The 23,896-nt window shown below is 55.7% G+C and overlaps 1 protein-coding gene across 6 annotated transcripts in view; it reads right to left on the reverse strand.

The window, feature by feature from the left end:
- FOXP4 (forkhead box P4) overlaps window positions 1-23,896 on the reverse strand; it is a 66,624-nt gene that overhangs the window by 34,234 nt on the left and 8,494 nt on the right. For all 6 annotated transcript variants that reach the window (XM_072844809.1, XM_072844808.1, XM_072844803.1 and 3 more), the window contains exon 2: window positions 9,032-9,248. In XM_072844809.1, coding sequence (XP_072700910.1) covers window positions 9,032-9,232 — 201 coding nt within the window. In that variant the 5' untranslated portion in view covers window positions 9,233-9,248. The remainder of the gene's footprint in view (window positions 1-9,031; window positions 9,249-23,896) is intronic.

Consider the following 23,896-nt stretch of genomic DNA (forward strand, 5'->3'; position numbering starts at 1 on the left):
GTGGGCAGGAGGAAGGGTGCCCTCTTCCTCCTCCTTCCTCCGGGCATGTTCCCTCTCCAGCTCCCTGGAGCAGCATCCAGACACGGGGCTGGCCAGACTGGTTCTCCGCAGCTTTGATTCACGGCGTGCGAGCAATGCACGAGGAGGGCAGCGCTCCCCGACACTCCCTCCTGCCACACCAGTATGACCAGTACATCCCATTACAGACCACCACTCTCCCTACCCCCTGGAGCCACAGAGGGCCACGGGGACTTGGGGGCAATCCTATCCTCTTCCAAAAACCCCCGCCCCATCTTCAGCAAGTCACCAGGTCCAGCATCTTCGTGCCTCTGGCAGGTTTTCACATGGGTCACAGCCCCCAGCCCCGGCACAGGGGTCCCCTGGCCAGGCACAACCGGCACCCGACCAAAGGGCCGGTGGAGGGGCCGGCTCCCGGCTGATTTATGCCACCCTTGCATGGAGCCACCACTACATTCCTGCTGCAGCTGACATCCCTTGTGTCTAAAGCTACCGTGTATATTTAATTTTACATCTGATTGTCACGCTGGAGCACCAAAAAGTCCCAGTCACCGCCCAGATTCAGGTCAGGCCAAGTGCAGGATTACACCCTGAATTAATAATGCATGAACGCGCCCGTGCAGAGTTTATGGTGATGCAGGAGGAGTTTAGCAACTCACACAAGTGATCAAGATGAAACCTCCTTATTTTTATGGGTGTTTGCCTAGAAAGAGTTATGGGTTTCCTTAACTTGTTTGCAGGGATGGAGGTGTCTCGCTGGGAAGTCGCACAACAGGCAAAAGAGGGAGAAACCAACATAAATCGATAAAAAACACTTGTGGAAACACATGCAGACACAAGCAAATGTGAGCGAGCCACGCACAGCAGTGTCGGCAGCCGAAGAAAGTAGGTGAAATTAAGGAAAATCCTGCAAAGAGACAAGGAGGAGAGAGGAGCAAGTGCGAGCCGGCAGAAGAGCCGGCTGGTCACAGGCGAGCATGGCCAAGGGCGAGCACCGGTGCTTGTGCAAGCCGAGAAAAGGAGCTTCATTCAGGAGCTGAGAGCCAGGAGAGAGAATAAAGCCCTAACAAAAACAACGCTGCGATACCCGGCTGCTCCTCCCAGACCTGCTTCCTCGTACACTCCTTATTTTTGCTTTTAAAGATTTTTTTTTCTCTCTCCTTTTTTTTTTTTTTGGGTACATTTCTGAACAACCAAGTCATTGTAGCCCTGCCTGCAGGACAGGTTTGCATTAGGGCCCGGTGCGGGGTCAGAGCCCGGCTCGGCGGTGCCGCCAGCGGCACGCGGGTTCCCCCGGTTGTCATCGCCCCGGCCGTAAATCACTGCCCTGGCTTCCAGGAGGCAGCCGCGCGCCCCGAGAAAGGGCCGCTTGTTAATTCTCCGCATTTCCAGCTATAAAGAAGAAAGCCCCCAGCCCACGCGCCGCCTCTCCATCCCTCCCTGCCAAATCCGCTTGCAAACCAGAGTGGCATCGCCCACAGTGTGGATGCACCTTAATACACCGCTCCAGTCCACTCGCTATTTATTTAACTTCTGCGAACCAAGGAGCACCCACAGCACCCTTAAACGATTGCTCTATGGAGCATCCATGAAGACTCGTTACCTGCATTTTTTTTTAAGGTCCCGTTTCGTGCTCCTCTCTGCAGGGGTTCCTCGGGAAGAGTGTACGGGACAGATTTAGAGCAAAGGATGTCCGAGCTGTGCCACCACTGTTTCTTCTGTGAATAAAGCCTTCCGACCCGCTCCGTCCACGTGGACAGGCGTTAGAAGTGCATTTGCAAAATGAGAGGTAATTTTAAAGTTGCTGCCGAAGCCAGAGGCTGCGTACAGAGGGTTTAGCAGACACAGCCTTGCCTATTTTATTTACAAAAATATAATTTCCTAGCAAGGGACCCCAACCCAACAGCTGCGCTCCAGACACAGCACACGACACCCTCTGCCCTGCCCGGCTGTGTTTGTCACCATGTGCGTGTCCCGAGAAAGCCAAAAGCCCAGGAGTTTCAAAAGCCTTTGGGATCCTACGTTACCCTCCCACGACAAATTGCTGGGGCTGCACCCGGGGTGCACCCAGGAGCGGACAGAGCCCGGCATGGGTGCACCCAGAGCTGCCCCATGCCCACCGCCTCTTCCTCAGCACCCCGGCCGGCTGCTGGGGATGCTCAAAAACTGCATGACCATTAACTTGCCAACTCACTTTACCCAAACGGCTAAAAAATAAGATCCTTGAGGACAAACATGGCGATTTGCTGTTGGGGATCACTGATGGTATGAACCCGTGGTCCAAGCGCCAGAGCCGACGCAGCCCCAGCGCAAGGCACGCTTCTCTGCGGGCATGTTATTTCCCTGTTATTAACAGTAATAGATGTGCATCGGTAACGTGAACACAAAAACCATGTGACAGTTATGACAGCTCAAGGTCTGATATTTTAATTACTTTTTGAAATGAAAACAGTAATTCCAGTTAAAAGCCAAGGGTGGAGGAATTCAATCGACGGCTGCTCAGCACCAGCGTGCAGCAGAGCCAGCAGGTCCAAGGCACCCACCCGAGGACGGGTGCCGGATCACTGGCTGCATCCCGTGTGTGCACACCAGCTGCCCGAGCTTTATCTATTTTTCCACGTCCGTTTGACAGAGGTTTGCATGGATTTGGTTTCTCCATCTGCACCATGTGAAATTCCTCCGGCATTTGTAAGGACCATCTCACAGAGGTGATCTGGTGAGGCAGGTCCCTGCCCCAGCCCAACAATAACCAGCGCAGCAGGTATGGAAAACACAGCAAAGAGGGAAAAACCAGAAGAGCCATAATGCCAGCACCCAGGCAAAGCGCTGGGCAGGACTTCTCCCAGAATCTCTCTTTCTAAACCCAAAAACTGGCTGGCCCGCGGGTGCCACCGAGTCCCCAGCGCCTGGCTGGCTCAGCCCCACCGCTGGCCGCCCACCCCGCACCGCCTCAGGGGGGAATTTAATTCACTCCCCGCTGGCTCTCTCACTTTGTTGTGCTCTGAAGCACGAAATTACAAGATTTACAGGAAAAAAAATGACATGGCCTTACAATTGCACACAGGGGCCTCTCCGCCAGCGCCCCGGAGCTGCCTGCTCCCTCCCTCCCCACCACCCGGCAGCAATTTCCACTTAAGCCTAAGCAGCTCAGTCTGCAAACGAAGGATGCTCCGGCTGGCAGCTCCCAGGTCTGCAAACCTGTTGCACGGCTGCCCAAGGCAGGTGGAGCCCCGAGAACTGAATTTTGGGATGCAGAGCCCCATGTTATCTGCATTTGTTACCCTCACCCCATAGGGCAGGAAGACCAGCCCAGGTGCTGGGGGGATAAAGCCCTTCCATAGGGATGAGCAAGGAAGGTGCCACCCACAACCTCTCCTTAGGGCTGAGGAGACATGAAAGCAGAAGGAAGAAAGTCTCCCCCGTAGGAGTGGATGGGCTTTCACCTCCTGGCTCCATGAACCGGAGAAAAAAAGATTTTTTTTTTTTTTAAACTGTATCCTGCTGCACTGTGTTATTCAAGAGTCATTAGCACGTTACTCGTAATTAGGAACGAATGGGTTGTGTCAAATTCATCATGCTCTTGGATGGCTCCCTTTGATCAGCAAATTATCCCATAAAAAAGTTTGTAATGTCTCAGACACTTACGTCAAGAGCTGAGGCTGTTTGGCTTTGCCCTCCCCAAGAGCAGCAGCAGCAACACATTTCAGGGCGGAGGAAGAGGATGGTGACCCGGACTTTGCTGGGGGTGGCCCACAACTACCTCAGCCTGCGTGGGGGCACGTAACACGCCAGGCTTTTGCAGGGAGAGATGCTGGAAGGTGCGTGCTGGGACAGGGAGGGGGGCAATAAACAAATTGTGCCTGGGATTAATCCCAGGCATGGCGAAGGCTCTGGCCAGACAGCACACACCCTGCCAGGACCAGCTCCGAGCTGCTCCCACGGCAGCAGAGGTTGCTCTGCCATGGAAGGGGGCTCTCGGGGTACCCAGCCCGCGGGGATGCTCGCCTCTCCCCCGAGACACCGAATCCCTCCAGTTCGCTGGGTAAACCAAAGCTGGATCCTTGCCCCGACTTCAGGCAAAAGCACCCCATCCTCCAGCGGGGAAGCAGCCCGCTGCCCCGGCTTCCGCCCAGCGTACTCGGGGATTATCATTAATTCTTCCCCCAAAGGCTCGTGCTCCTGCCAGTGGGACTCCACACCTCCACCCCGGTACATCACGGAGGTGTCCCAGGTCGGCAGGAGGGCCAGCTTTTGGCTGCCTTCCCCACGGCAAACACCACAAACTTCCCTTTCTCCCACGGGGAACACCAGGTCCCGTCTGGCCCCAGCGATGGAAGAGCCCGGGGAGAGGCGACGGCGGCTCCCACCCCGTTTAGGATGGCTGACTCGCACTTCAGCCCCTACATTAACCCCTCATCCCTGCCTGGCCGCCTTTTTCCCCACAAAACCTGCCCGAGCTGAGCCTCTCCGAGGCCTCCCGCTGCCTGGTCAAATTGGGAAGAAATAGGTCAAGAGGTTCAAAAAAGTTTGGCGAGGATGGAGACATCCATGGGTCTTTCTAAAAGCGTAAGCCTGGGCCTCCCGAAAATCAAACAGTGCAATGGAAAATCCTGGCCAGGGTATTTTTAAACTACCTTATTCTACCAGGTATTTCATTTTACAAGGGTGTACTTTTTAATTACGCCCAGCGGTGCCCGGCCGCTCCAGCTGCCGGAGCCAAAAGCAGCGCGCCGGCTGCCTGCCGCTGTTCACCCGGCCCACGATGGGAACCGCTGCCCAAAAATAGCTGAGGGATTTTCCACCTGGATGAGATCAAAGCTTTGCATGGGGTTTTAACCACCAATGAGTGAAAAGCCACCCTAAAGATGATATTAAACCAAGAATTTTGCAAGGAAGGGGGCAGAAAGAGGATCTGTAAAGAGAGTCTGTATCTTCTCTTTTCCCTCCGTTCCTTTTGGAGGGTAGAAAGAGGTTGGGAAGGGATGAAAAAATGTTAAAAAAAAAAATTTTTTACACTAACCTCATAAAAATGACATCGTCACATTCCAGAATTAGAGCTATTAAAACAACACACACATGGATATTTTTAGATGGATATTAATGGTAAATGATGCCATATTGAGAAGCACTTCCACCCAGCCCAGCCCCGGTCTTGCTTAACCAGAACCAAATGGCTCAAAGAGATCAAAATTAACCAAAATGACACAATTCTTCACAGGGGGGAAAAAAAAAAAAGTCTTTTTTACAACCGGCTCTGTGCCTCTCTCTCGGCCCCAGCTGTTCTCCCTTTCGCTGCACACACTAATGCTTCTGGACTTTATTCCTCCACTCTTGACTCTTCAATCCTCGCAGGCGAGGGGTTAAACCCATTTCCACTAATGAAGAACACAAGGAACAAGCTCCTGACAATCCCACCCCATGAAAAAAAAAAAGCAAAAAAGAAAAAAAAAAAGAAAAGGAAAAAAAAAACCCCTCCTGCATTTGTACTCAGTAAAATATGAAATATAAATCAAGGAACGTAATAGAGAGATGAGTTTCACTTAAGTGCTCCGGTCTCATTTTTATCTTAAATACCCTAATAATAGCGGATTACACAATATATTTGAGATGTGATCACATGTTTTATGGAACGGTATCTTTCCTATGGCAGAGAAGTGCCTCTCCTCCCCCCATCCACACCCTTCTTCAACTCCCAAAAAAGTCCAATTTGCTTCTTTTTTTAAAAAAAAGTCTTATTTTTGTTTAATAACTTCACATTTCTTTGACATGTGTCTGCAATAAACTGCAATATTTTTTTTTTCCCATAATAAAAAAAATGCCAAACAACGCTAGAGTGCCTGGATTTTCCAGATGGCTCCTTTTCCATGGGACTGCAAGTTGGAAAGAGCTACCGTGCGGCCGCCGGGCTCAGGGACTTTCCCCGTGATTCCCCCAGCACATCCCTGCTCCGAGCACCTCTGCGCTCCCGCCCCGCCACCCCCTGCACCCCAAAGCCACAACGACCCCTGAGACCCAGCCTCTCTGCACCCCACGACTTTGAACCACGGCTCTGGGATACGATTTGGAGACCGGGGATTTTTTGCAGGAATTCAAGGAAACCCCGGCGAGACCCGCACCACCGGAGAGCAGCCTCCGTTCGGCACAGCAGCCCCACACGATGCCCACCCGTGGGTCTCCCCTGCCCCCCCACCGCTGCCGTGGGGTGCAGCCCTGCACCCCGATACCCGAGCCGGAGCATCCCCCATCCTTCTCTCATGGCAGGGATGCGACACCCCCATCACCCCGCTGCCCCCGTTTCCTACCCAGCCTTCCTCCGCTGAGGATTACCGGGGGCGGGGGGGGCCGGTGCAGCGGGGGGACGAGAGGCCGGCCCCCACGTTAAAAACTCATTAATGCGCAAAGGCGGCGGGGCCCTTTGGAGCCCGGTTAGAGGATGTCAGCGCGCTGGAGGTCTCGCCACGTTCCCACAGCAACGGCGGTGGGAGACCCCGGCCGGCGGGCAGCCCTCCCATGCCCCCGGCCGACCTCTCCCCTCCGCCAACCCCGGCACAATGCAGGCGCGCGCTATTCAAGCTTTTCAGCCGAATCCCGCCATTGAAATCCAGGGATTTAACCTGAACGCCATCCCCTGGGCTGGGGGGAAGAGGGAGGGAGCGAGGGGAGGGGGATGCCCTTTCCCCACCTCATCCCACTGGGCTCCCGCTCTCCCTCCAGACTCTCCGGACCACGGGATGCTCTGAAGTCGCATGGATCGGGGTGGACGGCCGGCGCAGGCACAGCTGAGGACGGCGACAGAAAGCTGTGCTCCACGGTGGAGCAGAGCCAGCGCCGCGGCTGGCAGCCCCTGTCTTGGCAAAGCCGGGCTGGTGCAGCCTGACACCTGCGTCCTCTTGCTCCGGGGACTGCCCGGAGGCCACGAAACAGCCTTGGGGGTTCCCCAAGCACCCTACGATGCACACACCTCCCACAAGCTCCCACCCGGGGCACCCACCTCCGGGCAGCATCCTCAGAGAGGAGTTTTAACCTGAGAAGTCCTCGCAGCCCAAACAAGCCCCAGGGCTGTCTGGGTTCACCCTTTCAAAAGCGTGAAAGCACAGACACTGTGGGCACCGAAGAAGGTCAAAACCAGCTCATTTCACCAAAAGGTGCAAAACCAGCCAAAACCGAGGGCAGAGGATGTGCCGCTGGGGAGCTGCGTCGCCCAAGCAAACCCCTACGGACACGGAACGTCAAGCCACTGGTGGCCCTTCAAGCCTAGGTGGGGTGGTTGAGAGGTGGGTTCCCACCCCTCCAGGCTTCCTAACGTTTTGTGGGGATTTCATATAGCTAAATAAGAATAAGGATTGAGTGCCGACATTTAAGGAGCTGCGGCGGAGCCGGGACGGAGGAGCTGTCAGATGGGAACAGCCCAGTGGTCTGGGAGCCTGCCTGCGACAAGGGGCAAATGCTGGATGCTCCCGAGAATGGTGTAAAGCCTTCATGAAGCACCTAATTGTGCAAAACTCTATATATGGGGACATTTATTCCTGACCCCAGCTGGTGCTCAGCCTGTTCCCTGAAGCATGAAGATTGATAGTCCCCGGGATGGTTTTTTTTTTTTTTTTCTCCCCCCAAGGTGCTGTCATTGCAGATGTCATTTGTTTTTGGAAGTTTACCAAACCCTCTGCCTTAACAATTCCACGTGCCGGCGAGTTTCCCAGGGTAATTAAACCCAGAATCCGAACGAAGAAATGCAAAAGGGTGAAATTAAACATCGGCCGTGCCTTGGGCAGGGCAGGATTTACCGGGTGAGCTCAGAGAGCAGCATCCACGGGGATGAGCCAACAGCAGCAGCGCTCCCCATTGCAAAAGCCCCTTTATTCCTTATTTTCTGGAGGAGATAACCCCGTTTCACAACCACTCTGCCCACCCTCCAATCTGCACCCATTTCGGCCATGCAGTAACAAGCGTCCCCTATTCACCCCTGGCTCCAGCTGCCGCTCAGTGAAATTCGGGGCCGTCCCCGGCGCGGGGAGGGCAGCGAGCGGCGGCTCCTTCGGCAGGGGTGACTCGCAGCAGCATTACACGCATGATTACCCTTCAGATCAGGGGAACAGGGGCTTAACTGCGTGAGAAACGGCTGTTATTCAGGTAATGGATTTACAGCACTCACTACTAAAGTATCAGACACAGCAATTTTTTACAGCTTTCACGCTGGAATTTATGGCTCAGGGAGGCGATCTCCATACGAGGCAGGGATCATTGCCTTATTTAGTATCCGAGAAGGAAAATTTATGTTTTCTCCAAAGTTTGTTTTGAAAGGTAACCTGCAGGCACGCACACACGTCCCCCCTCCCCACAGCCGCCCGGGCATGCACGGTGCAAGGGGAGACGCGTGCCATGCAGCTCCCGTGCACGGGCTCCCCAAGGTGCACACACATCTGTGCTCGAGGACAGAGCTGTTGCACGCACGTCGCAGTCACACGTGTTTTCGGCCACGCGTGTGAGGTTAATTCTTCAGCTGAAGGCACCAGGAGCCCCAGAGAACGGGGGAACCACCTCTGGTCACCCACCTGGATAACCAAATACGGACTCGGAGAAAACCTGCTCCTTGTTTTACAGCCAACAGGTCTCTACTCTGCTCTCACAGCCCTCCTCCTTTTCCTGCACGACCTTCCCCGCACCGATGGGGGACAGAGCAGGCAGACCCCACCAGCGCAGGCAGGACCTCCCCCCAAAACGCAGCCATCTCTGGGGCAACAGGCACCAGCCCACGAGCTGCACGGTCGGATGGGCTCCATCTCCTGAGGGATGTGCACCCCAAAAGACAGGCACCTGCTTTTTGGGGCAGCACCTGCACCCCAGCTCCAACAGGGATGACCAAGTCTGGTGCAACCCATCTCCTGGGCCAGCCCCAGGGACAAGGAGAGGGTAAAATCGGGTGTTTGCCCTCAAACCCGAATCCTCAAAGGACCCGGTTCCACGTTGCCTTGTGTAAGGCAGATCAGAGAGGGAAGCGGGGTGTCCCTCCTACCTGCTGCTGCTGGAAGTGCAGGAGCTCCACGGGGCTCATCTCGCCGTTGGTCTCCCCGCTCGTGGCTCCTTCGCGCCCTCCGCCCCCTCCGCCGCCGCCTGCGCCGCCCCCGCTGCCATCGGGCTGGTTGCTGAGGCTGCTGACCCCGTTTTGGCTGGAGGGAGTGGACCGTATCGTCTCCGAGGCAGATTCAACCATCATGACTTGCTAGCAGGACCTAAGGAAGAGGAGGAGAGAGCACAGGCTGAGAAGAGTCTTGAAATCCCTGGCTGGCATCCCCACCTCCGCCTGCCCCGTGCCCCATCCTCGCCCTGCCCCGTCTCCGATCCCCGTGAGGTCCGGCAGGGCGATGCAGGGATGGGATGTCAAACCTCAGCCAGTTTTAGCTGCGTTCAATTTACTCCAAAAAATAAACGTGCAGCAGCGTGAGCTGCTGTGAACACGCTGCCGGCCCTGTACAGCACTGGGGCGAAGCAAGTGCAACCCGTCCCTTAGGAAAACACCATGTTTTCAGCTTTCTCCCAGCCTGATGCAAGACATAAAACCCCAGGAATCTGGGCATTTTTCACAGAATCCCAAAATATTTCACTTTTGAGATGCTGGAGACAGCAAAGCTGAAGTTTCAGCGAGGCTGCACACCAAGCATGTGGAGCCTGCACCACATATTTCACTGTGAAGATCTCAACAAAGTTGACACGTTTCCACAAAGCGCTTCAGCTCCCAGCAAACCAGCACTTCCCAGCAGGAAAATCCACCCGGCAGAAAGTTTGCCGCCAGGTCAAGGAAGCCCAAAGGTACCGCGGAGCTGGGACACGGCAAAACGAAAGCGTGGCGGCACTCCAGAAAACACCAGTTGGAAAATCCTCCCTTTCTCCCAGACGCCTCCGTGCACCCCCTCCTCCTGCCGTACCCCTCGGATGCCCTCGAAGGACCAAGCCAGGCGCTTCGCTCTTCAACGCAGGGTGCAAGGGCTACAACACCCGCCGCATTTTCAGCCCCGCAGAAGCCCCTGGCAGCCGCTTTTTGCAGCTCTTGCACTTCATTTCATGCAATTACAAGCTTCCCTCCGCAAGGCAACAGTGCAACACTTTGCCTCCGTGGATGAGTTTTACCCCCGTAAACTATCCCTGCCCATCGCCCCGTTACACCCGGGGCACGAGGGCAGAACTGCCCGAAGGTCGCAGCTCCTCCCTGGGCCCCGGCTGCAGAGCTCGCGTTGGCAAGGGTGCCCGAGCACGCTGCAGCAATCCCGGGAGCGGAGCTGTGGGATGCCGGCAGCCTCAGGGCCGCCATCCGGAGCTCCGTTCGGCCAACTCGAGCTCCCGAGCCACGGGGCCGAGCTGGGGGAAACCTCCAGGCACCGGGAGAGTCGCAGCCTGGAAAAGCTGCTTGCACCCCAATGCATGGCCAGCTGCACAAGAGCTGGGTGTTAAGTGCATCCTTTACCCCCCTGGTCTTAAATGTTATTTAAATTAAGGCAGATGGGTTAGGGGAGGGACTCTCAAGGAGTTACAGGGCTTGGTTTCAAAGCAATGAGATGAAGAGTCTTTGCTCAGTCGGGTTTGACTAGCGGGCAGGTTGTTAGCTGTGAACCCGAGGGTCCCCTTTCTCGGGGAAACTCCTGGATCCGGGCTGGCACCGGAGGAAGAACCACCACTGCATCCAGCATCAAACCCTGCCGCTCCCGCCAGCAACCGCCGAGCCCCCCGGGGCCACGTCCAGCCCCGACACAGGCACGGAGCGGGATGGGGGTGCAGACAGCCCCACCGAAGCCGAGCGTCTCTCCCTCCTGCCCGACACACGCTTTGCTCTGCAGAAAAGCAGAGACGCGGGGTTTGATCTCACCCACACCGGCTCCTTCCCCACCGGTGGGTGCTGGAGCGGGATCAGCATTCGCCCACCGCCACCTGCAGCCGGCCGGTGAGTTTGAAACAGGAGAGGAATAAAGAAAAAGAGGGAAGCGGAGAAGAAATACTGTTTCTCCCTTTTTTTTCTCTCGCCCCCCCCCCCCCCCCCAAGACAGAAAGACAAACCGCGAACAACATAATTGCTGAAATGTGGCGTGTAATAATAGCTATTCAGAAGCTGATCATTCATATTAAACAGGGTGAAGCAAGCTGCTCATTTGCATGTTTGAGATTATATGCATTTCAAAAGTCATTTCCGCAGGGTATATGACTGACATTAATTCCCATGTGGAGCTGCCGACTCCCTCCCGCCGTCCTGGCACTACCAAACCCGCGCAGGGTGACACACCGGTGGCTGCGGGAGAGTTCAAGGTTAACGGGATTACTGGGCTTTGGTTTTGTCGGAAGCGCAGGAGCCGGGGCGAGAGCGCGGCGCAGTCGGAGCAGCTTCCCGAGAAAGGATCGGGGAAGGATGGGATGCTCGCCTATGGATGCTGCATTAGGAGCAAAAAAGCTGGAAGAAAGAAAATACCTTTTGCCCTCAAAAACTACATTTGCTCCTTCCCCCCCCGCAACGTCAAACAAGAGCATGCAGAAGTATTAAATTATTGCTGTTCCTTTTCTCATTTTCCTTCTGAAATCCGCTGCCTGCTCTGCGTTTCGAGCAGGCGAGCGGCCCCGCGGGGAAAGCCGAGCTCTGCCCGTGTCCAGCAGTCACAAGGCATCACCACGGCCAGAAACTCGGCAGGATTCAAAAAGGGATTTGACTTTTATACGGAGAACAAGAATATCCAGAGTTACAACAGGAAGTATTAAAAAAGGCAAAAAAAAAAAGTTTTTGGAAAGGATATAAAACTTTCCTGGCTTCGGGGCATAAATTGAAGCTTAACTATTGGGAATTAGGAGGAAATCTCTTCTGGTGGAGGAGCTGTAACCGTGGGCTTGCTCTGCCGGCCCCGGCCCCTGCCAGAGGCAGGATGCTGGAGCAGATGAACCGGCGCTGGGGTCCAGCCGGGTGATTCCCGCAGCCCGGGACACCAGGCCAGTTGGGTTCCCTCTCCAAGTCTAGTAAAACTTGACTTCCCGTTCGCAAACCCTACTGGGATGCTGGTGTGTCTGGGTTCCCAACACTGCAAGGGAAGTAATAAAAGAAAGTAATAATAATAATGAAAATATTTCCATTCATATAAAAGTTTTACAAAACCTTAAAGAAAAAAAATAATGAAGCCAGTGTCTGCAATGTTATAAAGTCGATTTAAATTAGGAATGAGTGCCTTTCCAGGCGGGGCTGATCCGGGATGGCTGAAGCTGTGCTGGGAAGAGCGAAACCTGGCTGCACGACCGGCTGCGAGTGCTGACGCACACGTGCATCCCTGCACACAGACAGGAGAGGACCCTGCAGCATCCCAGCTCCGGCTTTTCATCTATTTTAGTTCAAACACATCCAATATTTCAGGGATTCTCCATACACTGGTATCCAGAGGGTCTCATCAGGATCAGACCTTCCCCCAGGCATAAAGGCAGGGACCCTGTCCAGACAGTCACCGCAGAAGATACAACACCCAGATAAAGTAGAAAAGGATGGTTTTACTTAAAAGGGGAGGGGAGGAGACCCCTCTAATGGCAGTGAGCAACAGAAGCTGCAGATTGCTAATTACCATTTCAGGCTCAAAATCACTTCACTGAATAAGCACTCTGCCTTTTTTTTTTTTTCTCTTTTACTTAAATGCGCACCTTTCGCAGGACAAAGAAAAGGAAACAGAATTCCAAACGCAGTAAAGAATCCCCCTGCCTTTAGCAGTACCATATGGCAATGAGAGTATATTAATTACCGTTGCTTTTTAATTAACAATTGCTTCATCTGAGCAGTAACATTTCCTTGACATCCCCTGACTTGCCGCTAACCTGCAAAGTGCACGCGCCATGCCAAGTCATCAATTCATTTTTATTGACACCCCCCCCCAACAGGCACGATACCAGGGTCTTCCAATTAACACCTCCACACTCTCTAATTAGTACAATTAACAGACTGATGGATGCCCAGAGCTTCCCTGTGAGGGAGGGTGAGGATCAGCCGGCCGGGCTGTCGGCCAGGGCTCTCGCCGCGTGCGTGTGTGCCCAACACGCGTGTGCCACGCTCCCCAGGGTCTCACGGGAGCACCACGTGTGTGCCGTGCCGTGGAGCCCGGCATTGCCATGGAGCCTGGCATCATCGCCACAGAGCCTTCCCAAGCCCCGGCAGAAAGGGAAGGATGAACACAGAGACGAGCGAACCAGCGGACTCGAAGCAAAGATTTGCACCAAAGGACACGGGGTCTTTAGCAGCAGGAATAGGAGATGAAGCATTTACAGAGTGATTTCTCCCCAAAAGTTCCCGACAAATTTTGGGGCATCCAGAGCCACCCGAAGCGATGCCACTTCACCCGACTCAGCTCCATGGATGTGAAAATTACATAGCACTTCTCAGCCCCGGGGACCTGCAGAAACAGGTACAGCCAAGACCGCAAGCTCTGAAGAAGCAATTGCCTGAACACCTATTTTAGCCACCTCTCCTATTTTTAAATATCCTCAATATCGTGGTCCTCAGGGCCTCCATAACTTTGGGCTGCCCTTCACGGGCTGACGGCAGGACTGGGGCCACGTACGGACCCAGCACGGTGGGTGCCTCCTCCCCGCTGCCAGCGGGTCCCTGTCCTCGAGCCCCTGTCCCCATCCCCGTGCTGATGGCAGCGGGTGCCCCTTGGCCTCGGTTTCCCCAGATGCAAACCCAAACAGCTCAAAACCACCTCCCGGGAGGGATGAGGATGAACACTGGGAAACAGCGGTGGGAAATCGCTCCCCCCCGCCCCCCGTCTCTGTCAGCCGAGCAAGTCCCCGGTGCCAAACCGCATTTTGCAAGGGACAGCACAGGTGACACCATGCATTTACGAGCAGCCCGCTACCACGACGCTCCGGAGGCTTCTTCCAGCCTTCCCACCGCATCCCAGCCCCAAAACAGTTTTCCAGACCCTTCCTCCCAGCTCCAGTTTTGACAAGACCTGGAGGGGAGCAGGGGGCTGCCCCACGGCACGGTGAGGGCTCTCCCTCCGGCAGCAGGAGCCAGGCGTGCCGGCAGCCTCTTCTGTGGGTACCGGCAGAAGATGCAGGAGCACGGACGGAGCAAATCCCCCCAAAGCTGTCAGAAGTCCTGCAGGATGCTCCTCTGCACGGCTGGGAGGAGACGGGGGCTCGAGGAGGCTCGATCCCAGGCACCGGATCTGCTCCGAGCTACGGAAAAGTTGAGCAACCTGCCCGTCCGGATCCAGCACCGCGAGGCTTTAGGAAGCGGCTCGCTAATCTTAAAAGACTTTGGCTTGAAGAGAAGCAGCAGCCGGGATTGCTCGGAGAGTGGCTTTTTACCCTTTAATTAACACATAAACACATGGAAATGTGGAAAGGGGATTAAAATAAAAGTCTGGGGGAGCTGAAACGAATCTAGAGCATTACTGTAAATTAGAAGAGATTTAAGAAACCATGGACTGGCTAAGCCCGGGCACCGCTTTAATGGGATCTCACCTCTGGGCACTTTCATCTCCCACTTTCATCTCGCTCCCAGCAACTTCTTTGGGAATAACCAACCTCTGGGCACTCGCCCTCACCGGCGGGCAGACCTTTACCCCCTGCGGCTCTCCTCACCTGCCCACCGCGATGCCTTCACCGCCCCAGCCATGCTCGCAGGCACCGGTGACCGTCAGGCAGCGGACAGCATTTGGCACTACGCAGACATCAAGCAATAACAACCATAGCGAGGTTTTTCTCCCCAAAAAGGTGGGTCATCTCACTCGAATGGCCGGGAGTGCACTTGGAAGCGTGAGCACCACCAACGGGGGAAGCTGCTGGGACCGTGCCATGCCGGTCAGCGGGACGTGGCACTACTCCTTTTTGGGTCCCGGCGAGCCCACCATCCAAAACTCGTCTCCCTCAGAGCATCCTTTGCTCTCCAGAGCTCGCACCCATGCAGCAGCGAGGACACCGTCACCGTAGCCAAGCCCACGGGAGATCCTCCGCCCGGTGCCCGCCCCAGCGAGCCATCCCGCATGGGGACACAGGGCATCCCAGAGACGCCGATGGCTGCCTGGCACGTCTCCCGTTCCCTGCCAAGCTTCAAGGAAAATAAAATCCCTTCCAGCGCGGACGCGGGGCTGGCTGGATGTGGGCTGGGCCGGTGCCGGGTGGCTACCGAGGCCGATGCCGGGCACGTGCCGGGTGCTGGGGCTGCTGCTCCATTCAGCTCCATCCTGCGCTTCCCTCGCTGCGCTCTTGAAAAGATTAAAAAAAAAAGAGCCCCACTCCATCTCATTAAGAAAGTAAACACAAGAGCCGTCTAAGTGTCTAATTAAGCTTCTAATTAGTCCCTGCTTGTTACTAATGCAAATTAGATTACGCCGCTTAACTACAGCATGTCCACAACACCCTTGTTAATTGCGGCCTTTTGAAATTAAATTACTCCCTAATTAGCATATCAAAGCCATTGATTCGGAGCCAGGAAAGATGAGGGCAGGAGGAAGCCGAACGCCAAGTTTTGTTAATCAGGGACGTCTAATTAAATAGTGACGTGGTGCACGGGGGCTCCTGCCTCGCTGCTCGGGAGCCGCATGTGTGGGCGCAGGGGTCCCCGAGCCGGGCAGCACCCTCGGTGGGTGCCGGCGGGCTGCACCCAGCATGGTTCACCGCTGCCGTGCCGGAGCATCCGTGCGGCTCAGGGTGCAGGTCCAGCATCCGCGTCCCGGTGGATGCACGCTGCAGCGAGCGAGGCTGGGGAGCAAAGCCCAAGCTCCGGGAAGCCTCCGTCGAGCTACGCCTGCCGCTGCGGTGCCAGGATCCGGCGCTGGCAGCAAGGAGGGAGGTTAAAGCAGATCCCGATTTCTCATCCTCCAAAAAACTTGCTTTCCTTCTGCCCAATGTGTTTCAAATGGGAATTCAAAGGAAAAACATCCCGAAGCGCAGACGCAGCCCTGCAGCCCCCCATGTCCATGGGGGCAGGGTCTCCCTGCTCCCCAGCCCCCCGCAGAGCACCCCCAAAATCCTCGGTAACCCACAGGGGAGCAGAGGAGGCACCCAAGCGAGGACAGGCAGGGCTGGAAACGGGCATCGGCGTCTCTCACCTGCAGGACCCCAAATCCAGCTTGGCACAAAACCCCCTCGCCGCAATGGGATGGGACAGTGCACGGCATGGGGGGGGCACCCGCACCGCTGGCCCCAAATCACCCCTTGCCCAGGGCATGGGACCGGGGCGTTCCGTCCCCCACCAGCCGTGGGGAGCCCACGGAGAAAACACCCCCACCTACATCCCCTATCTCAGCACCCCGCGGGCATCGACGAGCGTCCGGCACAGATTCATTCTTCGGAGAAACCAAAACCACCTCCCCATCCCCGAGCGGGGACGCCCCCGGCACTCCCTCGAGTTATCACCAAACTCCCCCAAAACCTCCAGCCCCAAATTCACGACAGGACATAAACAAAGCACCAGGGAAGAGTCTGGATCTAAAAGTTACCGGGTAGATTCACTCCAAGGAGAGTAAAAATGAAGCGAACGCCTATTTTTTAAGTTATTTCAATAACTTCCTGAATGACCCAGTTCTTCAAATTTTATAACTTTTGCTCTCTCTCTCTTTTTTTTTGTTTAAGGAGGTGGGAAGGAAAAAAAATAAAGGGATGAAGATTGGAAAAGTTTAATAGAGGGAAAAAAAGTCTATTAAAAAAAAACGCAGGCAGCCCGTCTCGGGGGAAGAGTTGAAATATTAAAGAAAGGAAAATCGCTTCTCCGGCTGCCGAGACAGAGGAGGAGAATAGAGAGGCTTTAAGAGAAGGAGCTGTGCACTTTTAATTGAAAAGAGGGAGATTCAAATGAAATATCCAATATCCCCTGTTAAAGAAAGGAAGAAAGACGGACCCTGGCCGCTTTGCTACGCCGAGAAATTGCTAAAGCCCCAACTTTCTTTCTCTCCCCCTGCCTCGGAAGTTATAGGAAAGAGGGATGAGAGAAAGGAGGGAAAAAAAGGGTCTTTCATACAAGAGGAACTCAAGGGAATGGGGGAGGAGGATGGGAAGAGAGACCAAGTTTTATTCATTTATTTTATTTTATGAGATGAGTAAAAATAATATATATATAAAAAAAAGGCAGAGTTTTATAATGTCACAGTGTTTGGAAGCAGCAGCAGAAGAGAGAAGAGAGGGGGGAAAGCAACTAAGAACAGAAGGGCCAGCTCCAACCACCCGCCGTACAAGCCTCTCTCCCAACGAGATTCAATTAATTGATAACAAGAGGCATCAAATTAATTTTTCAAGGATGTTAGATTTTGATGAAGGAAAAAATCTCTCTGATTTTAATCGGGGCGGCGTTTAAAAGGCATAAATGAATATCCCTTTCTAATCATCTGAGGCGCCGAGGAAGCACCAAGCGGTTAACGTGAAAATTCAAATCGTTTAATTAGGGGGGGCTGAGGGGAGGTGGCCGTGGTGGGGGAAGGGGACCTGGGTTTTTCTTTTTAAAGAGCTTTATGAAGAAATTATTTTAAAAATTATTTCTTTCAAGCATCTTTGCTCTCCCCCCCACCCCCGCCCCGAAACGCACACGCACTTGTAAAAACATATCTCAGAGGTTTTTCTTTTGAATAGAGACCATTCCCCATCACAATCTAATTAACAAAAATGATAATGAATAGGGTGGGGAAAAAATTCATAAGGTACAAAAAAATACTCCAAACTCCCAGGAAAAAAAACAAAACCAAAACAGGAGGAAGAACGTGTGATTTCCCAACACACACAACGCTCGCTGTCAAGAGCCGCTCTGCACTTCCACATGGGATGAGGTTTTTAAAATATGGGGGATTTTCAGCACAAACACGCTCCCCCCTCAAAATCCTATTAAAATAATTAAAAGCACCTCCCATCGCTGGCGTGGCATGGGATGCATCTGCAGCCAAAGCGGAGCCCGAGCCCAAAGGCAGCGGCTGCAGGGACCAGCACAGCAGCATGGACCGCAGTGCACGTGTGTGCTCACACGCGTGCTTGTGCACATGCATGTGCGTGCCCCAGCGAGGCTCCCGGGCATCGCTCCACAGCCCAGCGCCAGCGCCAGGTCCGTCCCCGCCAGCTGCCGGGACACAGCCGGCATTGCACCAGCATTTTGCAAAGGCTCCTCCGTCATCTCCCTGTAAATCCCGACTCGGGTTTAAGTCTCTGCCCGCGTGCCCAGCACCCGGCTCGCACAATTATTTTTTACCCCATCAGCAACGCACGCGGCACAGACGCGCACCCATGGCGCACATCTCACCCAGCGGCAGAGCCCCAAGCCCAGCCGGGGCACATGCCACGCGCCACGCACGTGCAAAATCACCTCCATCCTTTTTGCACGCAGACGGCCTGAACGTGGTCCCGCGCCCATGGGTGTCCCCATCGAGGCACCCGCCTACCAGAGCCTCGGGCACCCGAGGAAGAGGAGGGCTCTTCCTCTGGGATAGAGCCACGAAGGGCATCATCCCACGCGAGCCGAGGAAGAGGAGGGCCGCAGGGAAGCATCCCGACTTGCCCGGGAGAAAGGTACCCGCTGCCCCGTGGCACCGGCACCCAGCAGCCTTGGGAATGGTAAAGACAGCGCCGGGGCGGAGGAAGGCTCCCAGCAAGGGTGTGTTTATGGGGGAGGCTCTTAAATAAAAATAAAACCAAGCTGCAGGAGCTCCCCCGCCCCGTCCCTTCAGGGGAGGCTGCAAAGGGCGAGGGCAGAGCTGGGGAGGAAGAAAATGACCTGGAGCAGGTGAGGAACAAACCGGACCAGGACGAGGAGCGATGGCGGGGCCATCGGCGTGAGCGATGCCCCCGGCCCCGAGGGACGCAGCAATGGGACACGAGCCCCTCTGCGCTTGCTCCGTGCCAGACCCCGAGTGAAATTTTCCAGCTGAATTTGCATGAAGTCAGACTGGAGGTTGCTAAAAGTCTCTTCTGGCTTTTAAATAATCCAGAGGGGAGGAAAAAAAAGTCAGGGTGCCTATCGAACAGGAGGGAGGAACTCGGATGCTGCAAGTTTTCCCAGACTCCGTCATGTTTGTGCAAAAATTCATCCAGAAAATGCTCTATTTAATGCGCTCCCTGCCGCACACTGATGCTTTCCACTGCAAATCCCATTTCTATGCAGGAAAAAGCCTGGTTTCCATCCAGAAATTATGCTGCTCACGAGGAGGGAGAAGAAAAGGCGGTGGGGGGGAGAACTATCCTTGGGCATTTTCAAACTCCTGGGCTGAAGTCCATTTTTTTGCATCCAAATCAGAGGTAAGCATGACCCGAGGCCGGCTCCGTCTTGCAGCCACTGCCAGAGCCAGTCTCAGCACTTTCAAACAACCTTCCTGATTTTATTTCTGCACAGCTCGGCTCCATCTCACACGGACTCAATATCTCCTGGTCTGCCCGGGTGCCCGGCACCCCCGCAGCAGCCTCGGCACCCGCGTGGAGCAAGCCGCAGCCCTGAAGACAAACACGGCTCCCGACAGCCCCGACATCTCTGCTTAGAGCAGCGACTGGAATAACATGAGCAATTTCTCCAGTGCTTTCTTAAAAGCTGGGAAGCGGCGTGCTCGGCAAAGAGGCTGGGCTGTCCCGGGGTCTTGCAGGGGGAATGGTGATGGGCAGCCGCGAGGCCACACCGCCCGCGCCTGCGGAGGGGATCGGGAAGGTGCATTTAACATTTCGGGTGCTCAGGAAGAGGGCAAGGCTCAGCGGAGAGGCACGGAGCATCCCTCCAGCCGGGGGAAGCGTTTCCCCACGCAGACCCTGTGCCAAAGCCAAGAGATCACCAGCGTCCCCCGTGCTCCTTCTCTGGGTGCTCTGGATGAGCTGCGTTCAGCCACCACGTCCTCTTCCCAGGGAGAGCATCCCCCCTCCAGCACCCTTCACCGGGGAGTCCGGGAGGGCGATGCTTCTCCCCTCCGTTCCCGGCAGGATGGCAGCACACCTCCGCGGTTTCAGCATCCCTCTGGACCGCTGCCAGGCCGGCAGCACGGGGAGGTGATCTGGTCCCACAGCATCGCTTTGGTGTCATCCACGGCATTCCCAGGTCGTGCCCATCCATCCAGGCTCCCGAGCCCTGTGTATCCCCAGAGCTCAGCCCTTACCAGACCACACGCTGGGACACAGCATCTTCCCGACTCTGGGCAGCACATCCCTGCTTTACGGATTGGGACAGAGCTATGGAACGACGGAGTGAATCGAGGTGATCTGCACCTCCCGACTCCCTGCTCATCCCAGTCAGCGAGCGATGCTTCCTCCTGAGAATGGCGAGATCCCTGAAGAAGCCCAGCTTCACGGTGCAAAGACACCCAAGAGCAGCTCGCGGGCAGCTGCTGATGCTCCAGGCCAGAGGCGACCATGGTGCAGTGGCCAAGGAAGCCACCAGCACCTTCCCGCTGGCGTGGGACAGACAGCACCGTGCAAACCCGGGGGATGATCACCATTAACGTGGTGTTAGACACATCTTCATTGCAAAGCACACCTGAAAAATTGTGGGGTTTCCCCCCTCCACCCCTCTTAAAAATAATCCTCATTCTTCAAAATATTAGTTTACGATTCACTGATTGCAAGCTGTAACACCCCGTGCCTCGCCCAGACCCACAGCTCTTGGCTGCCAAGTCCCAGGGGCCCTGCAAGCACCCATGGGTGCTGGGGCAAAAAGGGGCTCGAGGTACCCAGTGCCCAGCCGGCTCCCGACGTGCCCGCCTGCCCGGGAAGGACTCACTGCCGGCTGATGGGAACCACAGCAAGGCACCCCAGCAGCAGCTCGGGCATCGCAAGCTTCTTTCCTTAGTGGGGAGCCCAGAAACCCCCAGCCCAGGGCACCGCGTAGCTGTGGGGGTGCACAGGCTCTTGCACGGGGTCGCAGGCGAGGGTGCCCACCTCGGGCTGGGTGCACACAGGGGAAGCTTCGGCGCAAGCCCCACCACAGCTGCACCACGGCTCCAGGCTCCCCGCCGGCACCGCTCCTCCGCAATCAGGTCACATCATCTTTCCACGTCTCCCGCCGAGACAGGGTCACAGACAACCCTCTCCCCCTGTCCCCAAAGCGCATCCCCCGGGTGGGAAGCAGACCGCTGGCTGTAGGACGCGGTGCCATGGGGCCCATTGCCGGCCACCCCAAGCAGGGCACCAACCCAGGGGACATCTCCCTTCCTCCCCAGACCAAAAATCATCACATCATGGTGAGGGAAGGCAACGACACCGGGATATAGCATCAGGCAAGACACGAAGCAGATACAGTCTGGGTCACCAACTCCCCCAGGGACCCGACCCACCTCCCTGCCTGCTCCACGAGCCCCCGGTACCTGCCCGCACGGGCAGCCCCGGCCCCGCGCCCCCGGCCAGCCCCAATGCAGACCATGGCTCCTGCCCCCTGCCAGGTATTTTAAAACACCAATTATTATTTTAAACCTTCGGCTAAAACCAGCGACTCCCTGCTCATTCCCAGCCCCAGGGCAATTCCCGGAGCATTTGTATCTGCAACAGCGAGGACCAGCAGAGATCCCCGCTGCAGTCGGAAAGGACCAATCCTGCAATGAAAGGAGATGCATGTCCCCTCGTAGGGCAGAGGACAGGGGTCTGTCCCTCCGTCCCTCTCCCAGATGGACAGGCACGGACGCTGTCTCCTGCCGCAGCAGCCCAAATCTATGGGCTGGAAATTCAGCGGCACCGACACTCCCCACTGCGGCATCCACTGCTCCGGCACGGTGGGGACACAAGTGACCAGATGGCACTGACCTTCCCCAAAGCCAGCATCAATCCCCAAACGAGCCCCCTCGCCTGTTAAACTTCATCTCATTGCATTTCTAAATGGACTGGCCTTTTCATCAAAGTATTTTAAAACCACCAGCTCTATAACCCAGGGGGAAATCACTCCAGCACTGCTTTTGCCCAGCCGTATGGCCAGCGATGCCGGTGTCGGCACCGGTGTGATATCTGCATGGTGCGGGAACAAGGCGGCGTTTGATGCACGGATGGGGCTGCTCCGACAGCCCCGAAGTTTGACCCAGATTCAGAACCACAGCTCCACTTCCCAGGGAAAAGGGCATTTGTTCAGGGCTCGAGCCCACCAGCATCAAGAGAAAGACTTCAAGCGATTTTGAAACCGGCCCTCAAAGCAGACTCTGCCATGCTAGGTATAAATAAAAACCTGTTTTAAAAGGAAAAGCGTGAATAACCTGAACAGAGCTGTGCCGACCCCAACCTGCCCGCTTCATCCAGACAGTCCTGAGCATCCTTCAGGGCAGGCAGAGCCCGGCCCCGGGGATCCATCCCGTTAAAAGGAGCCAGGCTGGACCCTGAAGCACCAAACGCTGCTGCCAGGGCGAGCAGAGGATCGGGGAACACTCAGACCCAAATTTCAGCATAAATCTTCCGCCTGTCGCTACAGCAAAAGAGGGATGAAACGAATCTCGTGTCGTGCCACGGGAGCGGAGCTCGGCCAGAAATCCCTTACCGGCCAGCACGCTCGCACCCCCACCCCTCACCGCGGCGGATTTTAGGACATTTTCCTTTACCTGTTTCTCTCGGGAACGCATGGACTGGACACCTCCCCTCCACAACATATATAACAAATCCCAAACTTGGGGAGATTTTCCCCAAGACTGCAGAGATGCCTCTGCAGGCTGGACAAGCCTCCGAGGGGCACTTGGGGGCTGGCGCTCGCTCGCCCACCCTGTACACAGCAGCGATGCCCCACACTCTGCAGCCCCCGTGTCCCTGCCCCGGCCAGAAACCCTGCACAGAGGGGCCAGAAAGCGAGGAAAACCACATCCAGGTCCCCCTGCACCTGGTGCACATCAGGAACCTTTTCTCTCCCCCCTCCCACGCCCCCCAACCCTCCCGAGCAATCCCCCGGGAACTCCATCAGCCGGGTGTGATGTGCAAAAACCCGGCCCAAACCCCCCCGTTGATGTAACGCAGGATCTGCCGGAGTTTTGCAGGCACTCGAGAAGGGAGCGCCTGATCTTGACCCCTTCCCAAGAGGTGACCAAGCCCAGCTCCAAGGACAGAGGGGACCCCACGCCCGAAGCACCAGCACCCCCGCCACGTAGGCGGCTTCGCACTTTGCTCAGCGTGCTTTCGGTGGTTTCACCCCCATCCATTGGGGTCTGCTGCAGAAACCAGAATAGCTCTGACCCCAACCAGGTTTGCACGGGTGCAGGATCCGGCCCCATGCATCCCAGCCTGCTGTTCCTCTCCTTCACCTTGCTTCTTGCCTCGCACCTGCACACAGGAGCAACGGCTCCACTGCCAAACCCAGACCCCCTGCAAGCAGCACCCTACAAACCCACCACCCCCAGTGCCGGGGGGGGGAGGGATGGGAACAGGAGCCACTGGGGGTGGCAGGAGCAAGGCACGAGTGCTCCGGACCACGGGTGCCGAGAGGCTGAGACAAATTGGGAGCGATGGGACGTACAGCAGCACCCTCCTCCTCCTCCCTCCAGCCCCAGATTTACCCGTGCAGCAGGGGACAAACACCCCTTTTGTTTTCCAAATGAGAAATCATGTCGATTTTGAGGTTTTAATTTATTAATGGTGGAACATCTGTGCCAGGCAGAGCGGTCGCAGCCTGGCTCCCCAAACCCCACTCCCAGCAGAGCCGAAGCTGAGCACGGGGTACAGCAACATGAGGGGGAGATGGGGAGGGGGAGACCAAAACAAACCACATCCCGCCAGGACCCCGCTGCAGAAACGCAGAATAAAAGTGGCACTGCTCTGGTTGGGAAGCAAATTCCATGCGAGGAAAGCAGGTTGGGGAGTAAAAGGAGAAAGCGTAAATAGTTTGGAAACAACCCCAGAGAAGGGCAAAGCTGGAGACGGCACTTTATAAAAGCACGTCTTCGCCCCCACCCGAATCCATGTCAGCAAAATAAGGGGTTTTTGCAGCTATGCCTGGCACAGCACATTTTCA

The sequence above is a fragment of the Ciconia boyciana genome, chromosome 23, assembly GCF_034638445.1.
Source record: "Ciconia boyciana chromosome 23, ASM3463844v1, whole genome shotgun sequence".
In the NCBI taxonomy this organism is placed as follows: Eukaryota; Metazoa; Chordata; class Aves; order Ciconiiformes; family Ciconiidae; genus Ciconia; species Ciconia boyciana.